Source organism: Haliaeetus leucocephalus, unplaced genomic scaffold (assembly GCF_000737465.1).
Source record: "Haliaeetus leucocephalus isolate CR32 unplaced genomic scaffold, Haliaeetus_leucocephalus-4.0 Scaffold317, whole genome shotgun sequence".
Taxonomy (NCBI): Eukaryota; Metazoa; Chordata; class Aves; order Accipitriformes; family Accipitridae; genus Haliaeetus; species Haliaeetus leucocephalus.
In genome coordinates this window covers 335792-357632 of record NW_010972753.1, presented here as the reverse complement: position 1 = coordinate 357632, position 21841 = coordinate 335792, and the positions used below count along the sequence as shown (strand labels likewise).

The 21841-nt window shown below is 37.2% G+C and overlaps 1 protein-coding gene across 1 annotated transcript in view; it reads right to left on the bottom strand.

Moving 5' to 3' along the window:
* The window catches only part of CDKL5 (cyclin-dependent kinase-like 5), a 78274-nt gene extending 57791 nt beyond the window's left edge, over positions 1 to 20483 (bottom strand). Inside the window, 2 exon segments of the mRNA XM_010571256.1 lie at positions 19843 to 19877; positions 20420 to 20483. Of these exon segments, the coding sequence (XP_010569558.1) occupies positions 19843 to 19877; positions 20420 to 20483 (99 nt within the window).
* Positions 20484 to 21841: the final 1358 nt, after the last annotated feature.

Here is a 21841-nt window from a genome sequence, read left to right as displayed (position 1 = left end):
AAAATTGTTTCAGTGATTAGCTAAACTTTTGAAGTTCATCACAGTTCAAGCTTTAGTTCTGCAATTGATACAATTTATCTGGTACTTTCACAATTTAAATTTTTCTCTTTTTTCTTATCAACAGTCAATAGCATTTTCTTTAATCTGTAAAACAAGATTGACTACAAGCCAAAGGCAAACTTGTCAAGCAGGTTCCTGAGGCCAAAACTCTTCAGGTGGAATTCAGTTTCAGATTGAGATATCTTATTTAAATTCAGATCCCTGCATGTGAGTTGTCTGTTCAAGCTTCTACTACAACAAGCAGAGCTGGAGAGCTCCAAGTTGACCAGTCACTCAAGACATGATTCAGTAGCTTAAACATAGGCATCTAGTAGTGTTCAAGATTCCCTAGGTATCTACAACACTCACATGGTCCTGGCAGAAATGACAGGGGACTTAGAGATGCATACCTCCTAGAGCAGAAGCTAGAGGTAAGGCATAGCTTCCCAGGTATTGCCAATAGCAGTAGGAGCTTATCCTTAGGCAACTGAAATGCACCTTTCATCCCCAAAAGAAGCGTGAATTTAACTTCCCTCTATTCCTTGACTAGATTGCCACTGACTATAGAGGGAGTTTAGACACTTGTACAGGTGCACACATACATACCTAAATTTGTATCTTAATCATACCATCTTTCCAGGTCTACCAGCACATGAAAAGAAAATCAAATCAAAGCACATACTCAGTTTAAGCATGTATGGGAAATGCACAGAAATCACATTTGGATTTTCCAGTCGTGGTTAATATTGGCCAGAATGGGGTTTTGTTTGTTTGTTTGTTTCTTTTAATTAAAAAAAAAAAAAAAAAAAAAAAAAAAAGTTGGTCCCTTCTCTTTTCATCAAGTACCTCACTCAAGTCTCCACCACCTTTCAAAAGACAAACCCTGTCCTGCTGCAAGGACTGAGTACCTTTGGATGCTGCCCATCTGGTCCCATTAAGCTGTATGGGCTGAGTTGCTGGTAATTCATCTTCTTCCTCAGCCCTTTCACTAAGCATAGAGACCTGGGAGACTTTGCTGGTGAAAACCAAGGCAAAGGTGGCACTCAGCACCTCAGACTTTGTCTCTGCTGTCACTAAATTGCCTGCCCCACTCAGCAATGGGCCCACACTTCCCTTGTTCAGGTTTTCACTACCAAAGTAGGAGTAAAAGCCCTTTGTGCCGCCATTGCAAGTCTCAGCTCCAGCTGAGCTCTGGCTTTCCTGACACTATGCAGATCCACCCAAGCAATGTTTCCAAATTCCTCCTTTGCAGCCTATGTGTGCTTCTACCTCCTGTATAACAAGGTTTTTTTCACTGGACCTCCACCATGAACTCCCTATGGAACATTTCATAGATGTCTACATCAACCCTAAGAATCTGCCATTCCATGTCCTCTCTGCAATAAGCTATCTCCTTTCTCCTCAAGTAGCACTAAGGCTCACAAACATCCCTTTCACTTCTTTCAGATCTTTAATGATAACATTTTTGTGTTGTTCTCTAGGGAAGGGATGATAAATTTGAACAGGAAATGCCACCTGTATTTTCTAGCCTCAGTTCTTTAGCTACTTCTTCCATTAGACAACAATATTATGGAGAGAAAATATTTTTCCTATTTTGTGGCATTTACAAGAAAACCATCTTTTTGCTCTCTATTTCCCCCCCCCCCAAGAGATATTTTTGCTGACATTATGCTCTTATCAAATCTTCTAACAGGGAAAGCTCTATAGCTGCAAGTTGGTACTATCTTCTTGTCCTCTTCTTGTCCTTTTTTAATTGTTTTAGCATTATAATAGAGCAGGATCATTTTTCCTGATGTTTTATTGATCAGTTCTCCTCCCTTCTGACTCCTTCCCTACCAGTCTGACAGATGCTCTGCAGAATCCTGAATCAATGCTCTTTCCTACTTCCCTTTCAATTTAGGTATTTTTAAAAAGTTGTTTCCAGTCTGTTTATTGATATGTGTTTCAGTGGATACCTTTGTTTCTTCTCAAAGTTTCTACATTCAGGTTTGCAGAGAAAGAAAGGCTTTTCTTCTCCGGAATTATACAGGCAGTGCATTCTTTGGATAATAAGAGAGAAATTCTTGCCTCTTAAGAAAACTGCCATTTTGCTCTACCAAGCATTTAAAATTGCATTCCTTTTAGAGGTTTTCTCTTCTTTATAGAATAGCATTAAGGATGAAAATTCAGTCCAAACTGCTTAAAAAAAAAAAAGGCAGCAGGCAAGATTCATACCTCAAACACATACGGGTTTTACTGATCACTGTTGCAGAGGTCAGAGGAACAGGAGGGCTGCCTCTACACCAGTTGCACTGTAATTTAACTTGAGAAGCAGAAGGTACATGAGAAAATAAAGGTATCTACACCCAAGGAAGACTTCTGTTACTACTAAAAGATGAAGAAGAAACGGCAGCTAAGTCTTCATAAAAATAGCATTGCTACAGAAGAAATTTCAGTTTGGGAGCTAAATTGAGGAAGAGAGTTTGTGGACTTATTTCAGGCAGTTTCTGCAGCATCCAAAGACTCATGAGTAGATCGGTATATCTTCCCTTATATCTCAAAAAAAAAAAAAGAGAAAAAAGTCTAAACACCACATAAGTTCCAGGAAGATTAAAAGAAGCTATTCTAACAAAAATTGCCCCTACCAATAAGACTATCTAACACATCCCACTTTTAGATCTCGCACACACACATGCGCTTTTGAGCCAGGAAAAAAAGATACCATGCAGAATTTAGGTTCACTGTGAAAGTTTGCCCAAACACGAAAAACGAACACTTCTTGGGAAAAGGGGAAGGAAAACAGTGTCTTGATCTCACCAAGTTTATTGTCCCAAACACTGGAAACAGTATGTGGGGAGAGGGGATAAAAAAGTGTAGAATGAAGAGCTGAGGGCCAGAGAATATATACACTAAAAAGACTAGAAAAAGAGGGCAGACAAGTGCAGGCTGAAAACAGACTGGAAGACAGAACTGGGATAAGGCACCTGGACTCAGAAGTTAGTATTAAAACCAGCATAACAAATAAGCAAATGAATCTGTGAACATCTAAAATTTTACTGGAACCCAATTTTACTGAAAGCAGAAGAATGGTAAGAATTCAGAAATAGCTGCAAACCCACTAAAACCACAGAACAGCCTCATTCCACAGCATTCTGGTATGCACGGGGGATGAAGGCAACAGGTTACTAGCTACACCATCTCAAATACTAGAAGCTGACAGCTGTGTGACAACTGCGTGGGTATCCATATGGTGTTATATGATGAATTTTGTATTTGAGAAGTCTAGAAAATTATGTGCAAAAAAGTAAGTTTATCACAGTGTATATAAGCAGTATTTGAGGTGAAAAGGTAGCATTCTTTTATTAGAACTACTGGTACATGCAAGAGAAACTGAAGCCCTTCTCCAGGTCTAAAATAAGAAACAGCAACCTCCAAAGCTAAATTTAAACTGAGAATATATTCTATGTCTAAAAAGACTCAATAAATCTACAGAAAACCTCAAATATTTCCTAAGGCAGAGTCCATCTCATTTAGCTTTAGCCAGCTCAGAGTTATATATCCAATGTGCATCATCAAGCCTTTCCCCACAGCTAGCAAAAGCAGGTGAGGGAGAGAAGATTCAGCCAGGAGGTTACTGATTTTAATCATTTCCAGATGGTAAGAATTGCTTTTCGGATGTTGCACTCTCTCAATTTATATAAAACTAGGGAGATTGGTTTTGCAAGGCCTACGCACTGAAGCAGTGGGTGAGATTAAGTCCACCCAAGTTACTTTGCAACTCTTTTCTCTGTATGTTTTATTTTTTCGTGCATGCAGAAACTTATATGCGTGTATGTGTTTTTAAGGTAGATTTCAGAAAAAATGATCAACACTAGTAACTTAAGAGATATTACCGTCTCTGTATCAGTATTCTTTGAGCTCCACTGCTACATCCAGTATCATCACAGTCCATTGGATTGCATTTGTAATACACTTGCTAGAAACACAAATAAAGTATTCCCAACTGTGCTACTGAAGCAAGAACATCTCCATTGCCAACATAACTGTGCAGCATCAATTCTCACATCCCACAAAGCAATCTGGCATAGCTAACAGCAAGACCAGAATTTCTGAAGCTAATCCTTCTTCTTTAACCTGCACATTAGAGAATAAAGTACATGTTCTCTAGTGAGCATCTTCATGAAGCTGTAAATATCTCTGCTATGAGCTTTGCATTTCCCTTTCCTGGTATAAGTGAAGGTACTACCTGAGATCAATAAAGCTTTAAATGACTTGCAAAGAAGGCCCCATTAGAAGTAGTTCCTTTCCTTATGTTAAGCTTCCAGGAGAACGTTTCAGATGAGATCCTTGAGTAAGAGCACAACGATTAACATGAGAGGTTGTCATAAGAAAAATATGGATTTAGAATGTATGTTATATATTGATCTCCTAGAGCTATATTTCTCTCAGTTTCAAGGCACTATAAAGATTAATTTAAATGGAAGTGAAAGATAAAGTAACAATCGGAAAAGCTTTAGGAATCTTTGTGGACTAAAGGTTTGAAATCTTTTACTTAGTCGAATTTCTCATTAATATTTAGTAACAATAGTGTTACTTAAGATTTGATTAGGGGGATACAAAACATTTAAGATTAGTGGAAAAATCCAAAAGCTAAAACTGTACAAGTGAGCTTGGAGCTTCATTGCAGTACTTGGTCTAAACTAGATTCAGATATGAAAAACAAAGCTTCTTCAGAGTAATGTTGCTTTCTGTCCTCTGTAAACTGATAAGAGTAGCAAGCCTTCTGCTGGTACAGAGTGTAAACAATAGATCTAACAGCAGTTTGTTGAATAGCATTTGTGTTTGAATGTACTACATCTGACCTGGTTTCATTATAACACAATTCTGGATGTTAATTTTTTAATTTTTTTTTTTAAGCAACTTTACAACATAAGATTATATAGCCAAAGCTCTGGGTGTGATGAGTAATATAAAAGAATGTTAACAAGTGAATCATTAATTACTCCAAATCCAGTTAAGATCGTCACAAAAAAAAAAAAAAAAAAAAAAATCAGTCTCCTCACACAGGTTTCATTCAGATAGTACAGTGTGAATAGTCAACTCTCACCACTTCTTCAAAAAAGAAAAAGGTGGCATTGCAGAATGTTGTTAACCTACCCTAACCTAATAATCAAGAGAAAAAAACCCAAACAATTCCACGGACAAAAGATCCCTGGACCTAATTATTCCTTTACTTTTGTCTTTCCACAGATTTATTCTTTGCAAGAATAAACTATGCCCTCATAACTTGACTCTTACCCAGATATTTTCAGAAAAGGCATGTTCTCCCATCGAAAAATTCTGGGACCTATTGTTTACTGTAGAAACAGAGCTATCAAAATTAAATAGACCCTTCATTTTCATGTCTTTTTTTTTTTTTTTTAAATAGCTCAGAAGTGGTAAAAGATTGCCTGCCTTCATACAAACATATTTAGAGAAAAAGCACTAGATGCTTTTGTAATGAGGATAATTTTTCAGAAAGTTCCTGAAACATGATCTTCAGACAAACAGACAAGTGAAAACTGAGAAAATATAATCAAAAGACTTCAGTTGTGAATTTTTTTATTCAGATTTTGGTTAAAGACTTGTACGCTCCTGCTGAATATTTTGATAAAACAACAGAAACATTGCCATTTGTATTTCATATTGAGGCACAAGTGTTCAGTTCTCCTAATATTAATAAAAATAAAAAGGACCAGCGTAACAGTGTGCTTACTAGTACACATAAAAATCTGCTAAGAGGCAGCAGAAGTAATGGGCTAGTATCAGTTTCTAAAACTAACCAGAAGAGATCACTTGCTCTTCCACTAACTCATTAACTAAACAAGTGTGTGTGTATACACTTGTGCATGGCTCTGTACATGTACGCATGTGCAACTGAAAGGATGTTAGTCAAGCAACAGAAGCTAATCTTCAGTAATATGAATTTAAAAATACCAATTTCATTGAAAACCATAGCGAATAGAAAGTGAGAAATACTATAGACAGGCTGATCTCCCTTGATTTGCATCGCTTCTCTGATACATCATCTGAGAGATCTGGCTTGCAGTCTCTATTTTATGTGATCTGGGGAATGTGGATGAAAGGGGCACTACATCCCAGAACTTCTAAATAGAAATACCACTCCCACCACCTTTTTTTAAAAAACAAACAAACCAACCTGCTAGAGTCCATGGGATAGATGTTCTTTGGCTTCTCTCAAGTTTTCCTAAAGGTCGCTAGTGAAGTTCCTACTGATTCTCTTTTGCTCCCCAAATAGGCTCGATTCCTTAGCACTACAGCAACATTTATAGCAGTCGAAGCATGAAAGACTTAAAAAACTCAGAGCAGGTTCAGAGCCCAGGCTGCAATTCTACCAGATACTATCTTGTATACATTTCTTAACACCATTCTTCACTAGCTGATGCTTTGAGGGGAAAAAAAGGGTACACACCACTTGGATGAATTTTTCATACAAACAGTCACGGAAATTTGATCCTGTAGAAGAAGCAGCTACTCAGCTTTACTCTGCAGATGGCATTGCCTCTAACATATTTCTGTGCATAAACATGGCATTACTCCATCTCTGTCGGAAATGTTAATTGATTTCAAGAAGATAGCTTGCCTCCCGGTCAAGATGTGTACTGTCAAAAGAAGAGGTAGGTGTAACCAGCCAACCAAGTTTTTTTGGTCCTATGGAATTTTATCTTTCCACACCTCAGTGCATGATTGCACTTATAAATGTTACCTACCTCTGTTATACCTGAAAAGCTCACAATTTAAAAAAAAAGTCTCTCTAAAGCCAAAAGGAAAATTGATAATCATGGTAACCTTGTCCAGCCAAGGTTAAGTTTAAGAATCTGTGGTAATCTTCTGTTATTAGAACTGTATGTAAAAACATGCTTCATAACACACATTTGGGAAGGAGTTCTTTTCAATATTATAAAGACTGTTTGTGGACTGAATGATTAGGAGATATAGCAGCACCCAAACTAAGTTTTCTCTCTCAAAGCATCAAAGGTCAACTAATACTTAGTTTTTCAATAAGGCAACACAATTATATGCTAAGAACTGAGAACAGAGTTAACAACAAACTTCAGAGAACACATGCATTTGTGCACCTTGGTTCTGCTGCAGAAGTATGTAACAGATCAGGGTAAGTATGAATAGGATATTGGGGGAGGCATATTGTATGCATACAAGCATGCACAAGCATGAGAAGAAACTGCACAAGGTTTCAAGAATAATTTTTAGTGATAACAGAAAACTGTTCCCAGGATGATGCTCCCATAGTAAAATTGAGAAAAACTAAGCAAAGCCCAGAAGGTTGCAGCACAGCTGACTCAGCAGCAGACTCTGCATCCTAACAAACAACAGGATGGCAACAAGGGTGCAGCTTGTAACATACACCAGCCTTTCTCCTGTTAGCCCATCAGGGAAACAAATTATAGACAAACATTTCAAACACAAACCCTAAACAAGAAAAACCAGGTAACAGACTCATGGAAATTGAAGTAAGCAAGATTGAGGCTAAGGACCATCCCAAAACAACAGACAACTTCTAAACATAAAATATATACAAAAGATGTAAGAACTAGTCTGTCATCACCACCATGAAGAACTCCAGAGATGCAGTGGGGACCTGACAGCTACTTACCCTTGTCCTCCATCGGGCACATTGGGGATACTGCCCAAATCAGATACTGCCCATGTGGGCACATATACACCTTTACACTTCTAGGAGTGTGGGTATGAGGGTAGAAGTGAATGAAACAATGAAAGAATGGGTATCAGTTGGTACAATCATTCCACTTCAAGATCCTGCAAGCATTTACTCACCTTCCCCTTCTGTAAGACTTACACTGAATTTTGTTATACTAATCTTTCCATGCTGCAGCACTCTACAGAAATTAGTATTTACATGGAGGAAGAAATAGAAGATGCTTTATCAAAGTTTTTTATGGCACAAGCAACTATAAACCGCACAGCAATGTTGGTATCTGTTTCCAACAAATTTACCCGTGCTGTTCAGAAACAAATCATTACTTTGCTACACATCTGGAAAAAATGAAAATAGAATTCCATGAAGTGGGTGATTTTTCATAGTGGGCAAAGTTAAGCCATTATGTTTTAAGGTGTTAGGATTTAAAAGTGACTTGCATGAAGATTGGGCTAATTTAGCAATCTAAGCTAAAATAATTTAGAGATAATATAATAAAAATGCAATTACTTTATAAATCCAGAGGGCGTTTTGGTTTTCCTATTAAACTAGAAGCTTAAATAGATACCCTTTAGAACAGGAGAAGCTAGCATGCAATTGGACAATTCTTTATCAAAAGCAAGCAGCAGACTCTTTGAGCTTTATTGTCAGGTGCAGCTAAATATAGCAAAACAGAAGTATGTGTTCTGGAGAGTTTCAGAATTGTAATATATGTATAAGGGATAGATAGCATAAAGAATGCTTCCACTTCTGTGCAAACCTGTAACAATTGCTATCAGTTGAAGAAAGACTGAGCACTATGCAGTATTAATAAAACGGCCTCTGTTCCAGAGCTCAGTCTGGCCTCCCACTGTATCCAAAATTTCTTGATCACCATACTCTGGTGCCAGGCTTGTTCAGTCCCTTAAGCTTTTAGCTGAGATCAAACACCACACACAGTAAGTGAAACTATTAAGTTCTTTCCATGAAATTTTACACATTTGTACACATTTCAAACAGCTGTAATATTATAAATGGAAACTACTTCCCTTTTTTCCCCCATTTATTTTTACCCAGGCTTTGAATGAGAAGTAAACACTGCTATACTTGAAAACAAGTTACATATTCCAGGAATTTTTATTAAAAAAGAATAGAAAGTTTTCTATATTTTTAGGAGGGCATTACACCAATTAGGAGTTACATAGAACTGAGTAATAATGGAAAATTTAATTACTTTAACCAGGACATTCAGAAGGACAACTTACTATTTAAAAACATACTGTAATCCTTACTGATGAAAAAATATGTGTGCCAAGAAGAGCCTATAGCTTTCAGATAAAGTGAAATGCTGGGAAAGTTTTCACTATTATTGTCAATGTTTTATCTACACTGCTAAATGTTCCTTCTCCAGGACTCCTGGCTTAAAAAAAGGCTTTAAATTCACAAAACCAATTAAGAAAATAAATTAATGTAATTGGTATATTCAAGACACTTTACTGTAGTAACATTTTAGATCAACTTGGCTTCTACAAATAATTTTGAAAGCCAACTAGATGATCCAGATCCATTTTTACCATGGTACATTCAAAAATCTACATTAATGATCTTCTCAAACACTGAACTGTGCTCTATTTCACCAGCCCTTATTTAAATACATGGAGCATCCAGAGATCAGTGATTAACTAGTGCTCTTAAGAGCTGCTCATATATCCTATGAAAGTTCAGGAAGTCCACAAGAATCCCTTGCAGGAAAACAATCAGCCTAAAATCTAGAAATACAATTTTCTTTGCATCAATTATGCTACACAGTAATTTGCAATTTGATGAGAAGACTAGACTGTAATCCAATATTCAAGCAAGTTCATACTACTACAGATGTAGTCTTATAATTAGCCATATGCTGTTCCTTCTCCCATATATTAATTTGCATTAACTATAAATTCCCTAGCCTGCACCACTACTTTCCTAATGATCCAAGACCCTACATCAGGTCTCAAATCCTCATCTATTTCAATTTATTCTGCTGCTGCTTCTAAGAAATACTGCAGTCATGTTGTTAAACTTTAATTTTCAGCATAACATTTTCAACTTTTTGCAAGAAAGAATAATTTGTATGGATAGTCTTGCTTTGTGTGCTCATCACATCTACACTTAAAAATAAGATTTCACTTACAAGTGCATTAGAGTGAGATATAGCACTACAAGCTGTTTGCAATTAAGAGCCATTAGGGGCAGCCACAGAACACACTGCTGCAAGTCTGAATGTGATTCCTGTCTTATTACAAGTGTAATGATATATAATCCATTTGCAGATGGAAGTATGCAGCAACTACTAAGGAACATGTTTATTTATGGCAACATTCCAAGGAAAAGTGTTACTTGCAGCATAAGCAGTAACCCCTCAGTCTTTTACATAATATGTTGCATGAATTCCTGCAATGGGTACAGATTTGACTATCAGGAAGAAACACAGTTTCTTTAAGAAACAAAAGAAAAAGCACAACAGATGTCTGGTTAGTCTAGAGCCATTAGTATGACAAACTGGAAGAAGCTGCATGACTAAAAGAAACACTGATCTGAGGTACTGTGACTGTAACAAATAACTTATCTTTGACTTAATTTAAACTGAAAACCATCAGTAATAGATTTCTCATATGCTTCCCAAGATAAGATGAACCACTCTTGTTATTTTTAACTCAGGCTTCTATGCCTCCTTCAGTTACCTGCATTACTGGAGTCTAAGGGTGATGACCTGTTTCTTCCCCCCTCCCTTCATGGTTTGGGAGATCTTCTGCAGCATCAGGTCTCTGCATCCCAGCTTTGTGCTGCATGGAATTCCGTTATCCAATGTTATAGTGGCCAAGCCAACCTAAGCCATCCTAATTCGTGACCCTGAAAGTAACACCTTCACACTTTACTGCTTTAACTTCAACACACCTGAAAAAAACCCAATCTTAGTATCCCCTTCTGCAGCAAGTTAGTTTCTCCCCGCTGAAAGTACTCTCTCACCTTTCCCCTGCACCTTCCATTTCTAAATTAGCCTTTGGAGAGAAAGGGAGGGAGGGAGTGCCAATTTTAAACACCGAATACCACCCACATCTGAGCAGGGTTCATAACATGACAAGTACAAAGAAGGATGTAAGGGAATGGAGTATCCTACAAGGGACCCTTCACACAGCAGTCTGGATTGTCATAGAAGACTCAAAGGGAAACAAAACAACTACAGATATCAAAGCAGCACCATTCCATTGATACAGCTACAGACAGACCGACCAATGTGAATAATGAAAACCATTACATTTAATACATTTGTTTTCATGCCTGCTTTGTACAACCTGCTCAGGTCCTCTTAAAGAAATCATTGTATGTGACTGAAAAAGATAGCAAGTGTTCATATAAAAACAAATTTAAAAATCCTTGAAATACAGCATACCTTAGCAATCTATAGCAGAAGTAACAGACAGAAGACAACATAATGCAAGACAAGCAATCAAAAGGAGACCTGGGACTACCCAACTTTATCCTCTCATCCTATATAGCCTTAGAAGTGTGAAAAACAAATGTTTACTTGAGTTAATCCCCTGACTTATACTTCTAGGAAACTGGGAGAACACCAAACAGAGATCTAAGTTTTTTTTTCCACTGTAGCAGATAAGTCATTTTAGAGTTGGATAGCTTCCTCAAAATTAGTGCTTTAATGGTTTTTATTAAGAGATACCTCATAAAACAACTGTTTTTTGGGAAAAAAAATTGCAGAAAGAGAGAGATTTGGGAATAAGACTTTGAGGAAAAGAAATAAAAGGCAGCAAGCCTGCAATACAGAGAATATTATAGCCCACCTTGGGGTGGGAGGGGAGGAGATGCTGAATAGTCAGCTGTCTTCTCAACCTGTGGGATCTCAGCAACTCAGTTTCTACCCTCCATTCTGCACAACTATCTGATCTTTGCAGCAGTAATAGTACACACATGAACGTTCCATTTACTTTAATATACATCAGGACTTCACTGACATCAATGGCATTTAAAACATATAAATATAGTGCTAATCTGATTGTCTGTTTGCCCCTGCCACAGGGAACTAAGACGATGATGGAAGAGGCTCAGCTTCAGGTACAGGCAAATGCCACAACGCATCAGGGAAAAATGAAAGCTTTAGAAACTTTCAATACCACATTATCATCTACCCTGCATAGCAAGCAGTTATAGATGTTCATTCTATGTCATTTATATATACATATAGGAAAGTGATAAATGAAGTAAATTAGCACTAATCAAGCTCACCTCTCACTGCTGCATTCAAGTGAACGCCATGGAAGCAGAGAATGGAAGCCCATGAAAGAAATACTATATACCTAATATTTCAAACCACAGTTCTGTAAGGAATTCAAAAGGTTATTCATTCATTCCCTAATGGTGAAGTTGAAGCAAATGGTTATTAAAGAGTTAATATGATTTTCAGCACTACAGCACGCCTAATAGCTCTATTTTCCTCACATAATACTCAAGACAGATCTTAACTCTGACTACTGCAAACATTTACTACTGGCACACACTATTTACTTTGGAAGATCAATACAGGTCTCATATTCACTGTATGTATTTCACACAAACTTTGGCACAAAAACACATCAGTGAGTTGGTGCTTTAGCCTGAGGAACAGCAGCATTAAATGCAATAATTCTCCACAGGTAAGCTGCCGTTACTGAAAGAAAATGGTATGGTGCATAGAGATTTGCCCTCAGCCATGATTAAAAACAAAAATCTCATCACAGAGCCAAAATACATTTGAATAGTAGAGAAAATTAGCAATGCTGCTTTTAATTATATACCAAAATCAAAGAAAAAGATCAGCAAAAAATCTGAGGATGTAACCAAATAGAGGCAGCGACGAGACAGAAATAGTAATAATGAGAGAATATGTGACTTCCTAAGACCTATATCAGTAGGATTTGGCAGTGTACTCTTTACTTGGTTTTAGGTGAAGGATAGTTATATGTAAATTGATAATATATAAAAAAATGCACAAGGACAGAATACTTTACACACTACACAGAAACACCAGTTAATACTTTAAACAGTATGCACAGGCAAGTAGAAGACTTAAAGGACAGATGGCTTTAGGCATAGGATAAGGTAATAAAAAAATACACTGCTGGCATAATCTGTGCTAGAATAGTCTGGTGATAATGACAGTCGAGTAGCATTGTACCAATTAAGAGACTGTGAATACTGTGGGGAGTTATCACAACATACCTGCCCTGTTCTTAATCCGTTGTTTACATCTAACAAAGTCACTTTTAAGGTACTGAAATACCTCAACTCATCTGACTCAAAATGACAATTCTTGTGTATATCAGGGTAGTAGACTGGAAAAAGTCTATGCATTACTCAGCTCTCAGTTTTACTCTGAAATGATAAAACTGAGTGCTCAAAATGCTCCTAACATAATTCAAATTTTGCTGAAAGGTTCTGATTTTGAAAGTCAAATGTATATGAAGAAATACAAATATTTAAAATATGCTTTGCCTGAATTGAATCACTTGCTATGTAATGTTAAATGCTCTGCATTATTACCTTCTATTGCTTACCACTATGGTTTGCTTTCCACAACTTTTAACAGCAGTACTTTCATATTTACCTTCAGATCAGTTATTAAAATGTTGAATAACAATGCTGTACCTCGTATCTATCTGTGTCAAAAGCAGATCGAAATACCTTTCCTTAACTTACAGCATTACAAAAAGTTTAGTGAAATACGAACACCAAGAACCAGAAACTTCTGAATCAACACAGCTAGTATTCTGGCATTCAAATACCAGACAGTGCTAGTTTATTCTCTAGCTGAGCAGTCAAAATCTGAAATCAGCTCATACTACCTCCATCATACAAAAGACTATAACACTGAGGGGAAAAAATGCAGACAGCAATCTGTGCTCATTTTGGGAACTCAGATTTTGTCATCTACTCATCATTTCATCTCTCAGTCATCCAAACAGGAATTACTGTTAAATCAGTCACATCCAAAGTAAAAGAAAAAAGAATCGCATCCATTTCAGTACAGAAGATAATACCAGAAAAAAGTTGAAGATAAACTGCAATGAAGGCTGTATTCTTCAGTCCAAGCATGTGGCTTAACACACGCTGGAGATGTAAGGAACCTTGAAAGCCAGATCTAAAGCAAGAATGTCTGAAAACACAACACACTGAAGATCAACGCAACTTCTACAAACAAGTACGCTTACCTTTTAATTTTGACACTAAAGAGAAACTCACCAACATAAGAAGAAGTGTTAGCAGATATCCAGTGAGAAGAGTAAGACAATGTTAAGTAACATCAGCAGATACATGAGCTGGAGAGGGAATTCTAACATCTACCAGGCAAATTCAGAAGTCTATTTTTATGATAACATCAGAGACACCCCAAATTTTCTATGAGTATGAAGCTCTCATTAGGATTACAAAACATGTGGTGGGATAGCTTGCATGACTGGAGCACTGCCACAAACAGACTCAGGATATTTTGAGGAGGATGAGCTAAGAAGGCAAGGAGATTTTTGCAAAGGAAAGGGAGGCTTGAATACATGGACATTGTCTTTCAAATATGTAAGAAACAAGTCAAAAGTTTTTGCATGAGGGTTAGAAGACAGAAGAACACAGGTGACATTAGGGTGGACATCTGCTTCAAAGCACCTGATCAAGAGAGCAAAATAAAGGCTTCTTAGGGGAAGCCTTACAATAAAGTCCACTTTTCACAGAGGACTTCGAGCACTCCAACACCTGCTGCAAGGGTAATACAGCATGATGGAGACAATCAGGAGATTTTTGGAAGATGCAGAAGGCAATTTCTTGACACAACTGACCGATGAACCAATAGGAATGTGAAGGTTGGTGATAACCTAAGAGGCAGTGACAACATATAGTCACCCTGACTGAAGACCACTGTACACCGAGGAGTTAGTGATCCAAATCAGAGTTCACCTGAGGAAGCCCAGGCCTGTGCTGCAGAAATCCCTTGGCCACAGGACAAACTCAGCCAACTTGTTGTAACAGAGGAGCCTGCAGGCAGCTCCCACTCAGCATCTGCAGTTACATCACCTGTGTGGCCTCGCCTGTAATCTGAACACGCAGCAAGAAGTTTGCACATGAACATCCATTCTGTTTGACAGCAGAAATGATTAATAGAATTTTCTTGTAAGAAAAATCCTGTAATAGCTTGAATAATGAAAATGGAGTTAATGCTTTCTTACAGACATGGTCTGCACACTATGCTGCACCCCAATCAGAGGCCCATTTGATGCTGCACAACTCAAGGGTCTCGGCACCTAAAGGGATGTAAGATTACCTGTACCATTTTTACTTTACTAAACCTAACACTACAAAGAAATAGCACTTTAATGACATTTTACAGAGTATGAATGCCTTTCTTACTGGGATTGCAACAGACCAGCATCTGCTGATGCAAACCACCATTTTATAGTGGAATTTAAGAACCTGAAAGGATTAAGAGGGACAGCAGAATTACAGCCCTGGACCTTCAACAGAACAGATTTCACCTTGTTCAAGAATATGCTTAGAGACAGCCCTAAAGGGTAAAGGGGTCTAGGAGGGCTAGTTGTCCTACAAGGATGAATTCCTCAAAGCATAGGAATGGTCCACTCCAACATGCAGAAATCTGGGAAAAGTTTCTTGAGTTGGCCAGGATTGGTAAATGGGGAATTGCTGACTGAGCTCAAACATAAACAAATAGTGTGAAGAGTGCAGAAGTGGAGATGGGTTACCTGGAGAACAGAAAAACACCAGTTTCAAAGGGAACACTAAGGGAACTGTGACCCTGCTGGTCAGTAGGGGATCTAGCGACAAAAGACATGGAAAGGGCTGAAATACTCAAAAGAAAACTAATGATTTTGTTACATACACATATCCATTGTATTTTCTAATGAGTGAACTATACCTTTCTTTAAGAGGTCAGTAAATATTTCTTTCAGATATTGAGACACACATAAAACTTATCAGAAGACAATGCAAGAGTATTACTGAAGGCTCAAACATGACAAAATTAAATACTAGGCTAAGAGGAAATTTCCTGGAAGTATTAAACCTATTAAAAAGGTTCTTCTTCTTACTCTTCAATGCACTGAAGTGGCCAAATAATTCTGTAAACTAACATTTCCTTTTGTTTGTTTTTAATAAGGGAATTCAGTGGTGTTTATCAAAGAAAAAGGTCTAAAAATATCTCATACTATAAAGAACAACCAAAACCAGACACACTTCTAAAATGAAAGACCAGAAAACACATCTTATTTGGCAGAGATGTTGTACATATAAGAACAACTAGCATTAAATTTCTAAATCGTTAAACTGTATCCCCTCAGGCTCCAAGGACTCTGATAACACACAGCACATAGCAAGAGAAAGGGTAAGTCTAGGAGAATTCATAAATTTCTACTGTGCTTTTAGAGAATTTGCATCACCACACAACTTCCTGCACACCTAGCTAGCCTAAAAAAACCCATACATTTATAGATACATATATATATATATATAGGCATCTTCCCTTTTGCATATTTTCAGTGTTTTTTCCTGCAAGTTTCTGCCAGCTCTCCACACCAGCAGGTCTAAAAGTGGAAAATCATCAGCTACCTCACTTTGTTATTTATATAACGATCAGCTTTCGGTATCTAGGTGTTTCACGCTCATTTCTTAAGATGCAGTCTGTTCCTTATTTACTGGATAATAACGAAATCCTGCTCTGAAGAAAAAAATGACCTTATTTTTTACAGACTTCTATCTGCATCCTTCTCAAACATTCAACCAAACATTGGTAAAACCCTGGTTAGATAAAGCAAACCACTACACATGCTCTGCAGATAGGAACTAAAGCAGAAGTTAAACAATCACTGCTTTCAAAGCATTAGTAGAACAGCTATGGTTTGACTGCCTGCTAGCAGGAATCCTCCTTCCTCTCCAGCCTGGCCCTGCAGTGAGCTCTGCCTCATCCTAATGAGCAGCCCCTGTTCCAGTGTCATCATCTTGTCTACCTAGACGCAGTCTTCGCTTGTCTCAGTTGTCCAAGGATATTAGCTTTGTATCTGATGTCAGAGTCCTTTTAATACTTGTGCCTATGACCCTATTAGCAAAGGATAACTCTGCACAAAGCTGCAAGCCCGCATTGCAAAGTAAAAGGAATAGTGGTTTTATTTAAAGGGCAAAGATTTGACAATGTCTTAAACATAAGCAAAGACTCTTTTCCTCAGCCATGACCTCTGACACTGCTGAACTGTTCAAGTGGCTTTTCTTTTCAGAAAACATAGCCAAGATCCAGTAAATAAGCCAAGACAGCCTATTTTAATAGTCTGTGAATATAAAATGTATTTCCAGTATTTTCAAACATGATGTACTCCAGTGTACTTCCTTATGAAAAGTCCTCTCATTAAAAGAAAAAGGAAAAAGCTCTTCAGAACATCAGATCCGCTTTATCTCAACATTATTTGTATTAGCATCACATCAGAAAAAAAACCCAGATAAACAAGTAATCCTTATGCACAAACCACAATTAGCAATAAAGGATTTGTGATAAAAACATGCTGTGTAATAATGTAAACACAGTCATTCTAAAGGACCTACTTTAGCTTTTCCGATAATATTCCCTTAGCAAAGAAAACACACATTTAATAATGACAAAGTATTTGTTCCTCATGCCAATTTAAATCCATATACACATGCCAGTGAAATGCACAGGGGCAAAAAACTACGTATTTATTAAAGCACTAGTGGACTGTATGTTGGAAAATTGTTGCAATTAGGGGCCAGTTCCTCGTTTCACACAAAATTTACCCTCTCACCAATACAATGGAGATACACTGACTTACAGTAGCTGAGAATTTGATCCTAGCATGTTACCACTATTTATAAAGATGAAGATAAATACTTCTACATTCAAATTTTTAGACATAATTGCTAGCTTTGCATGAAAAAAAAAAAAAGCAGTACATGCCAAGGGAACATGACCAAGGATGGCCTGGTACATACCATACATACATTAAAAATACCGCAACATTCTCTAGTTTTTGTACTGTTTCTGGACTTCTTAGGTGGTACTAAATAGACTTACTATGTAATGCAGGCAAAATTCAACTGTGCTACCTGCAGACAGATCATGTGGAAGAATTTCTTACTTTCTTCATCCATACTAAAAAAATATGCCCATCAGCAGCCAAAGAGTGAAAAAAATAAAAAAACCCAAACCCACAAACCACGTATCCTTGCATTTCCAGGTAATTCTGTTAAGACTTCATGAAAGTGAATTAAATCTTCGTTTTGTGTCTTCCCTGAATCTGTGCAGTACCTTGCAAAAGAGCTGGGGACAAGTCTCTCTCAAGGTATTTTACCAAGGCACAAAAGGAAGAAGTTAAGATGACAAACAGCCGGGGGAAGGATGGGAAAAGACACGTGTCAAAGTTTAACTTCTAGATAGTTATTCTTTTTTAGTAAATCAGCCCCTAAAGTCATCTGCTCTTAGAGGCTGGGTGCAGCTTGTTTTAAGAGAGAATCATAAATCAGTAAGCTTAAAATAGCAACATACCTTGCCTTTTCTTCAGATCTCCAAACACTGGAAACCCTAGGTCTCAGTAAACCCACTTGCTAGAAGCTTTAATAAATACCACTTTGTTTTAGAACTTCAATACAGTTGTTTCGATTAAGCTTGAAACTGCAGAAAAAAATGGTGTGACTACCTAAAAATTTAGATCCTCACAAGCAATTCAGCATCCTTATACAGGCTGTAGGAAGAAGCATCTCCCTCTGCCAAAGGAAAGCCTTCCCTTTCTAGTCATCTGGTATACTGTAAAGTATTCTTATAGGAATTCAGACAACAGATTACCCTGCCATTGCACTATACTCTTAAGACTACTGACCTCTCTTAGATGAGGGCACGACTAAAGACACGCAGAGCTTAAATTCCACTCAGCAATGCAGGAAATCCGAGAAGCTTCTTGAGTCTTGGTGAGGCTACCTTCCATAAAGAAGAGAGCTGCCTAGTATAAACTGTAGTGTCACTACTGAGATGCTCTCAAACTACTCACTCTGAATTATTATTCATAACTATCCAAAAATATCCAATTAACCAAAGCCATTCTATTGAGTGCTATAGTCTCCCCCAAGCCTGACAAGGCTTCAGCTTGAGATAGGATCTTTCCAAGTTCTAATTTTTTTTTTCCCCTTTTTAAGTCAGCAGTGTAAGCCACACCAAAGATAACTATATGTCCTGTGCAAAAGTCCTTCTGTGTACATGCTAAAAGCTACTGCAGGAACGCAGGTCCCCTGCACAGCAGTAACTTTTTCTAGAAAAGGGTATGAACTACATACAAAAACTTCTATATATTCTCGGGTAACTACAAATGAATCATTCTATGATTCTGAAATGTTTTCCTTCAGAGAAGTACAAGTTATTTTGTTCTGTGACTACACTGCAGCTCCAAAGACACAAAGTAGTTCATGTCAGAGTTCCCTGTTGATGAGCAGCAAGTTCAGATACATCCAATTCACAATACAGTTAAAATAGTGGAGACAGGTTGCCAGACTTCATTTTTGTCTGAAACAGGGTTTTTTCTTTCCTTTTTTACTTCTTCCTCTTCCAAATTAAAACCAACAAGCATAGAAGTCAGTGCTTTCTTACTGCAGTTTGCTTATCCAATAGCTGTAGAAATTCCACATGGATCCCACTCCCTCCCAGCCCCAAGACAGTTAAGTGCTTACACAGCAGCATCTGGCAATCAATTTGACATTCTAATCAAGACTGGTTGAGTGTAAACTGCATTCCAAACAAACTTTTTTCTTTTTTTTAAAAACTGTCTTAGTTGAGATTAATGAAACATTAGTAATACTTCATATGTTTCAGACAAATATTAAACACCAAAAACCAGAGGTTTGGTACTAGATGTAGCCATTTCCTCTGACAGTATTGCAATTAAAAAACTGAATAACTGACTGCAAGGAAAAGCCCACCCCAGCTACCACATCTCATACATAGTAACATCTCAGTTCTCATCAAAAGTCATTGTTTCACCCAAATACCACCATTTATCTCTGACTTAAAGCAATTTACTTACCTTGTGTCTGCATTTAAGTACAACGCCATAGGCTCCTGAAACAAAGAAGAAAAGAGATAAACACCTCAAAGCAGAAAAAAAAAAAAGGCAGCAAGATAAAAGAGTCTTCAGTCCCCTCCTGGCTACAGAAATAATATTGTTCCCAGTATTATTATCCAGAACTTGCAGATACAGGTACTGTAATAAATTTCTATACACTGAAACAGTTTTACAAAAATTGGTTGAAAGTAAATGGACTTTTAAATGCTGGAATTATTTTTTTAAATATACTTGCAGAGAAGTTTGATAACTTGCATCTCCCTAGTATCACTAAACAGAAATTAGTATAGTAAACTTCAAAAAAAATGCCAAACAAAAACCCCAAACCCACAAAACTGTCCCATTTCTCTTCCTTTTCTTTCCTCTTCCAAACTTCTCCTTCCAAGAACATAATTAGAAGGAGCTGTAGAGAATAAACTGATGTTTCTTAAGATCTGCATACAAGCAATATTTTGCAAATGAAAACTTACTACCATCAAGAGGACTAAGTCAAATATACATAAAATTCTAATTCATTTTTTATTGACATACTACTCACCTTCACCTACAACCCCAAGGATCTCAAATTTATTCATCACATTACCAATGTTAGGAATCTTCATCAAGACAAATTCTTCTTACGGTGAGAGCCACAAAACATGGCACAATGGGGAGTGTCCAAAGATTTTGCAAAAGGCAATTGTAAAAAGGCTTTTGGAAAAAAAAAAAAAAATCCACCTTGATCAACCAGACTTCTCACACCCTTTCTTAATTTCTAGGCAGTCAGTAGCTTCCTGGGGAAAGAAGAGAAAATAATGTAATTGGTACTTTGTTTTATTTTAGTAAGAGAGCGCAGTGGTATATATACACATCACACCAGTATTTTCTAACAACTGTAAAACACAACTCATTTATTTCTAAATTTTATGATCAAGAGAGCTTAGCAGTATATATAATGGACAGAACCTATTGAGAACATGTACCTGACAGAACAGCTGGCCATTTAATCCCATCCTCAGGATGTCTATTAAAATAACAACTAACTTACATACAGCTATTTTCTACAGGACAGAAACAAAGAAAAGTGTTGATGGGAACTACCTCAGTGAGCAAAACCACACCTATAATTACTTATGTTCCCAGTTTTGTGTATGTTGACAGTTAGTTATAAAAACAAATTGTGTTTAGTCAATTTATTATTTGTCCACTGTAATGACAAAAAGGATAAGGTAGAAAGAACACTAAACCATAGAAAATGTTCTTCTACTACTATTTTCTGTGATTGTTAAAAAAAAAAAAGGAAAGTTATTTGCTAGACTGACTAGCAATCAGATTTAGAAAATTATTTCCATTATCAGGTTATGTAATGCAAATGTAATGAACAGCAAAAAAAAAAAAGTTTTCAAAAGTTTTCTTCCATGTTTTCCAAACACTGAAGTAATTTGTCAAATCAAGCAACTATACACAAGGAAAAGAACAAAGGGTTTTGTGTCTGTCTGTTTTAGGGTCACCACATCTCCTATAATCTTGGAAGTCCAATAAACTAGACACACTGAAGTTTGGTTTTGCTAACTCAGGCTACATTTTTTCCCCTCATATTAAAGGCATATATCCCACATTCAAAAATGGGAAAAAAGCTAAAATAGCTTCAACATGAATTGGAAATACGTCACTTCCACAGTTCAGTGCTCCAAGAACAGGACTACTCATGAGGAACAAGATATAGGGCAGAATAGAAGTGAATTCATTTAATTACTTGTGTGTAATGGGTGAGCGTGACCTAATGATACTGGGTTCAGCTCACACCAACAGGAAGTCTCATTGCTATTTCACTATAAGCTAGGGGTGCTGGCCAAAAGCCCTGTGTTGACTAAGTCACACATAACAAAAAGGGACTCAAGGGTGGAGGGAAATCACAATGACACTAGCCTCAGCAAGACACAGGGAGATAATTTTGGGGGTTTTGTTATTTTAGAAGCAA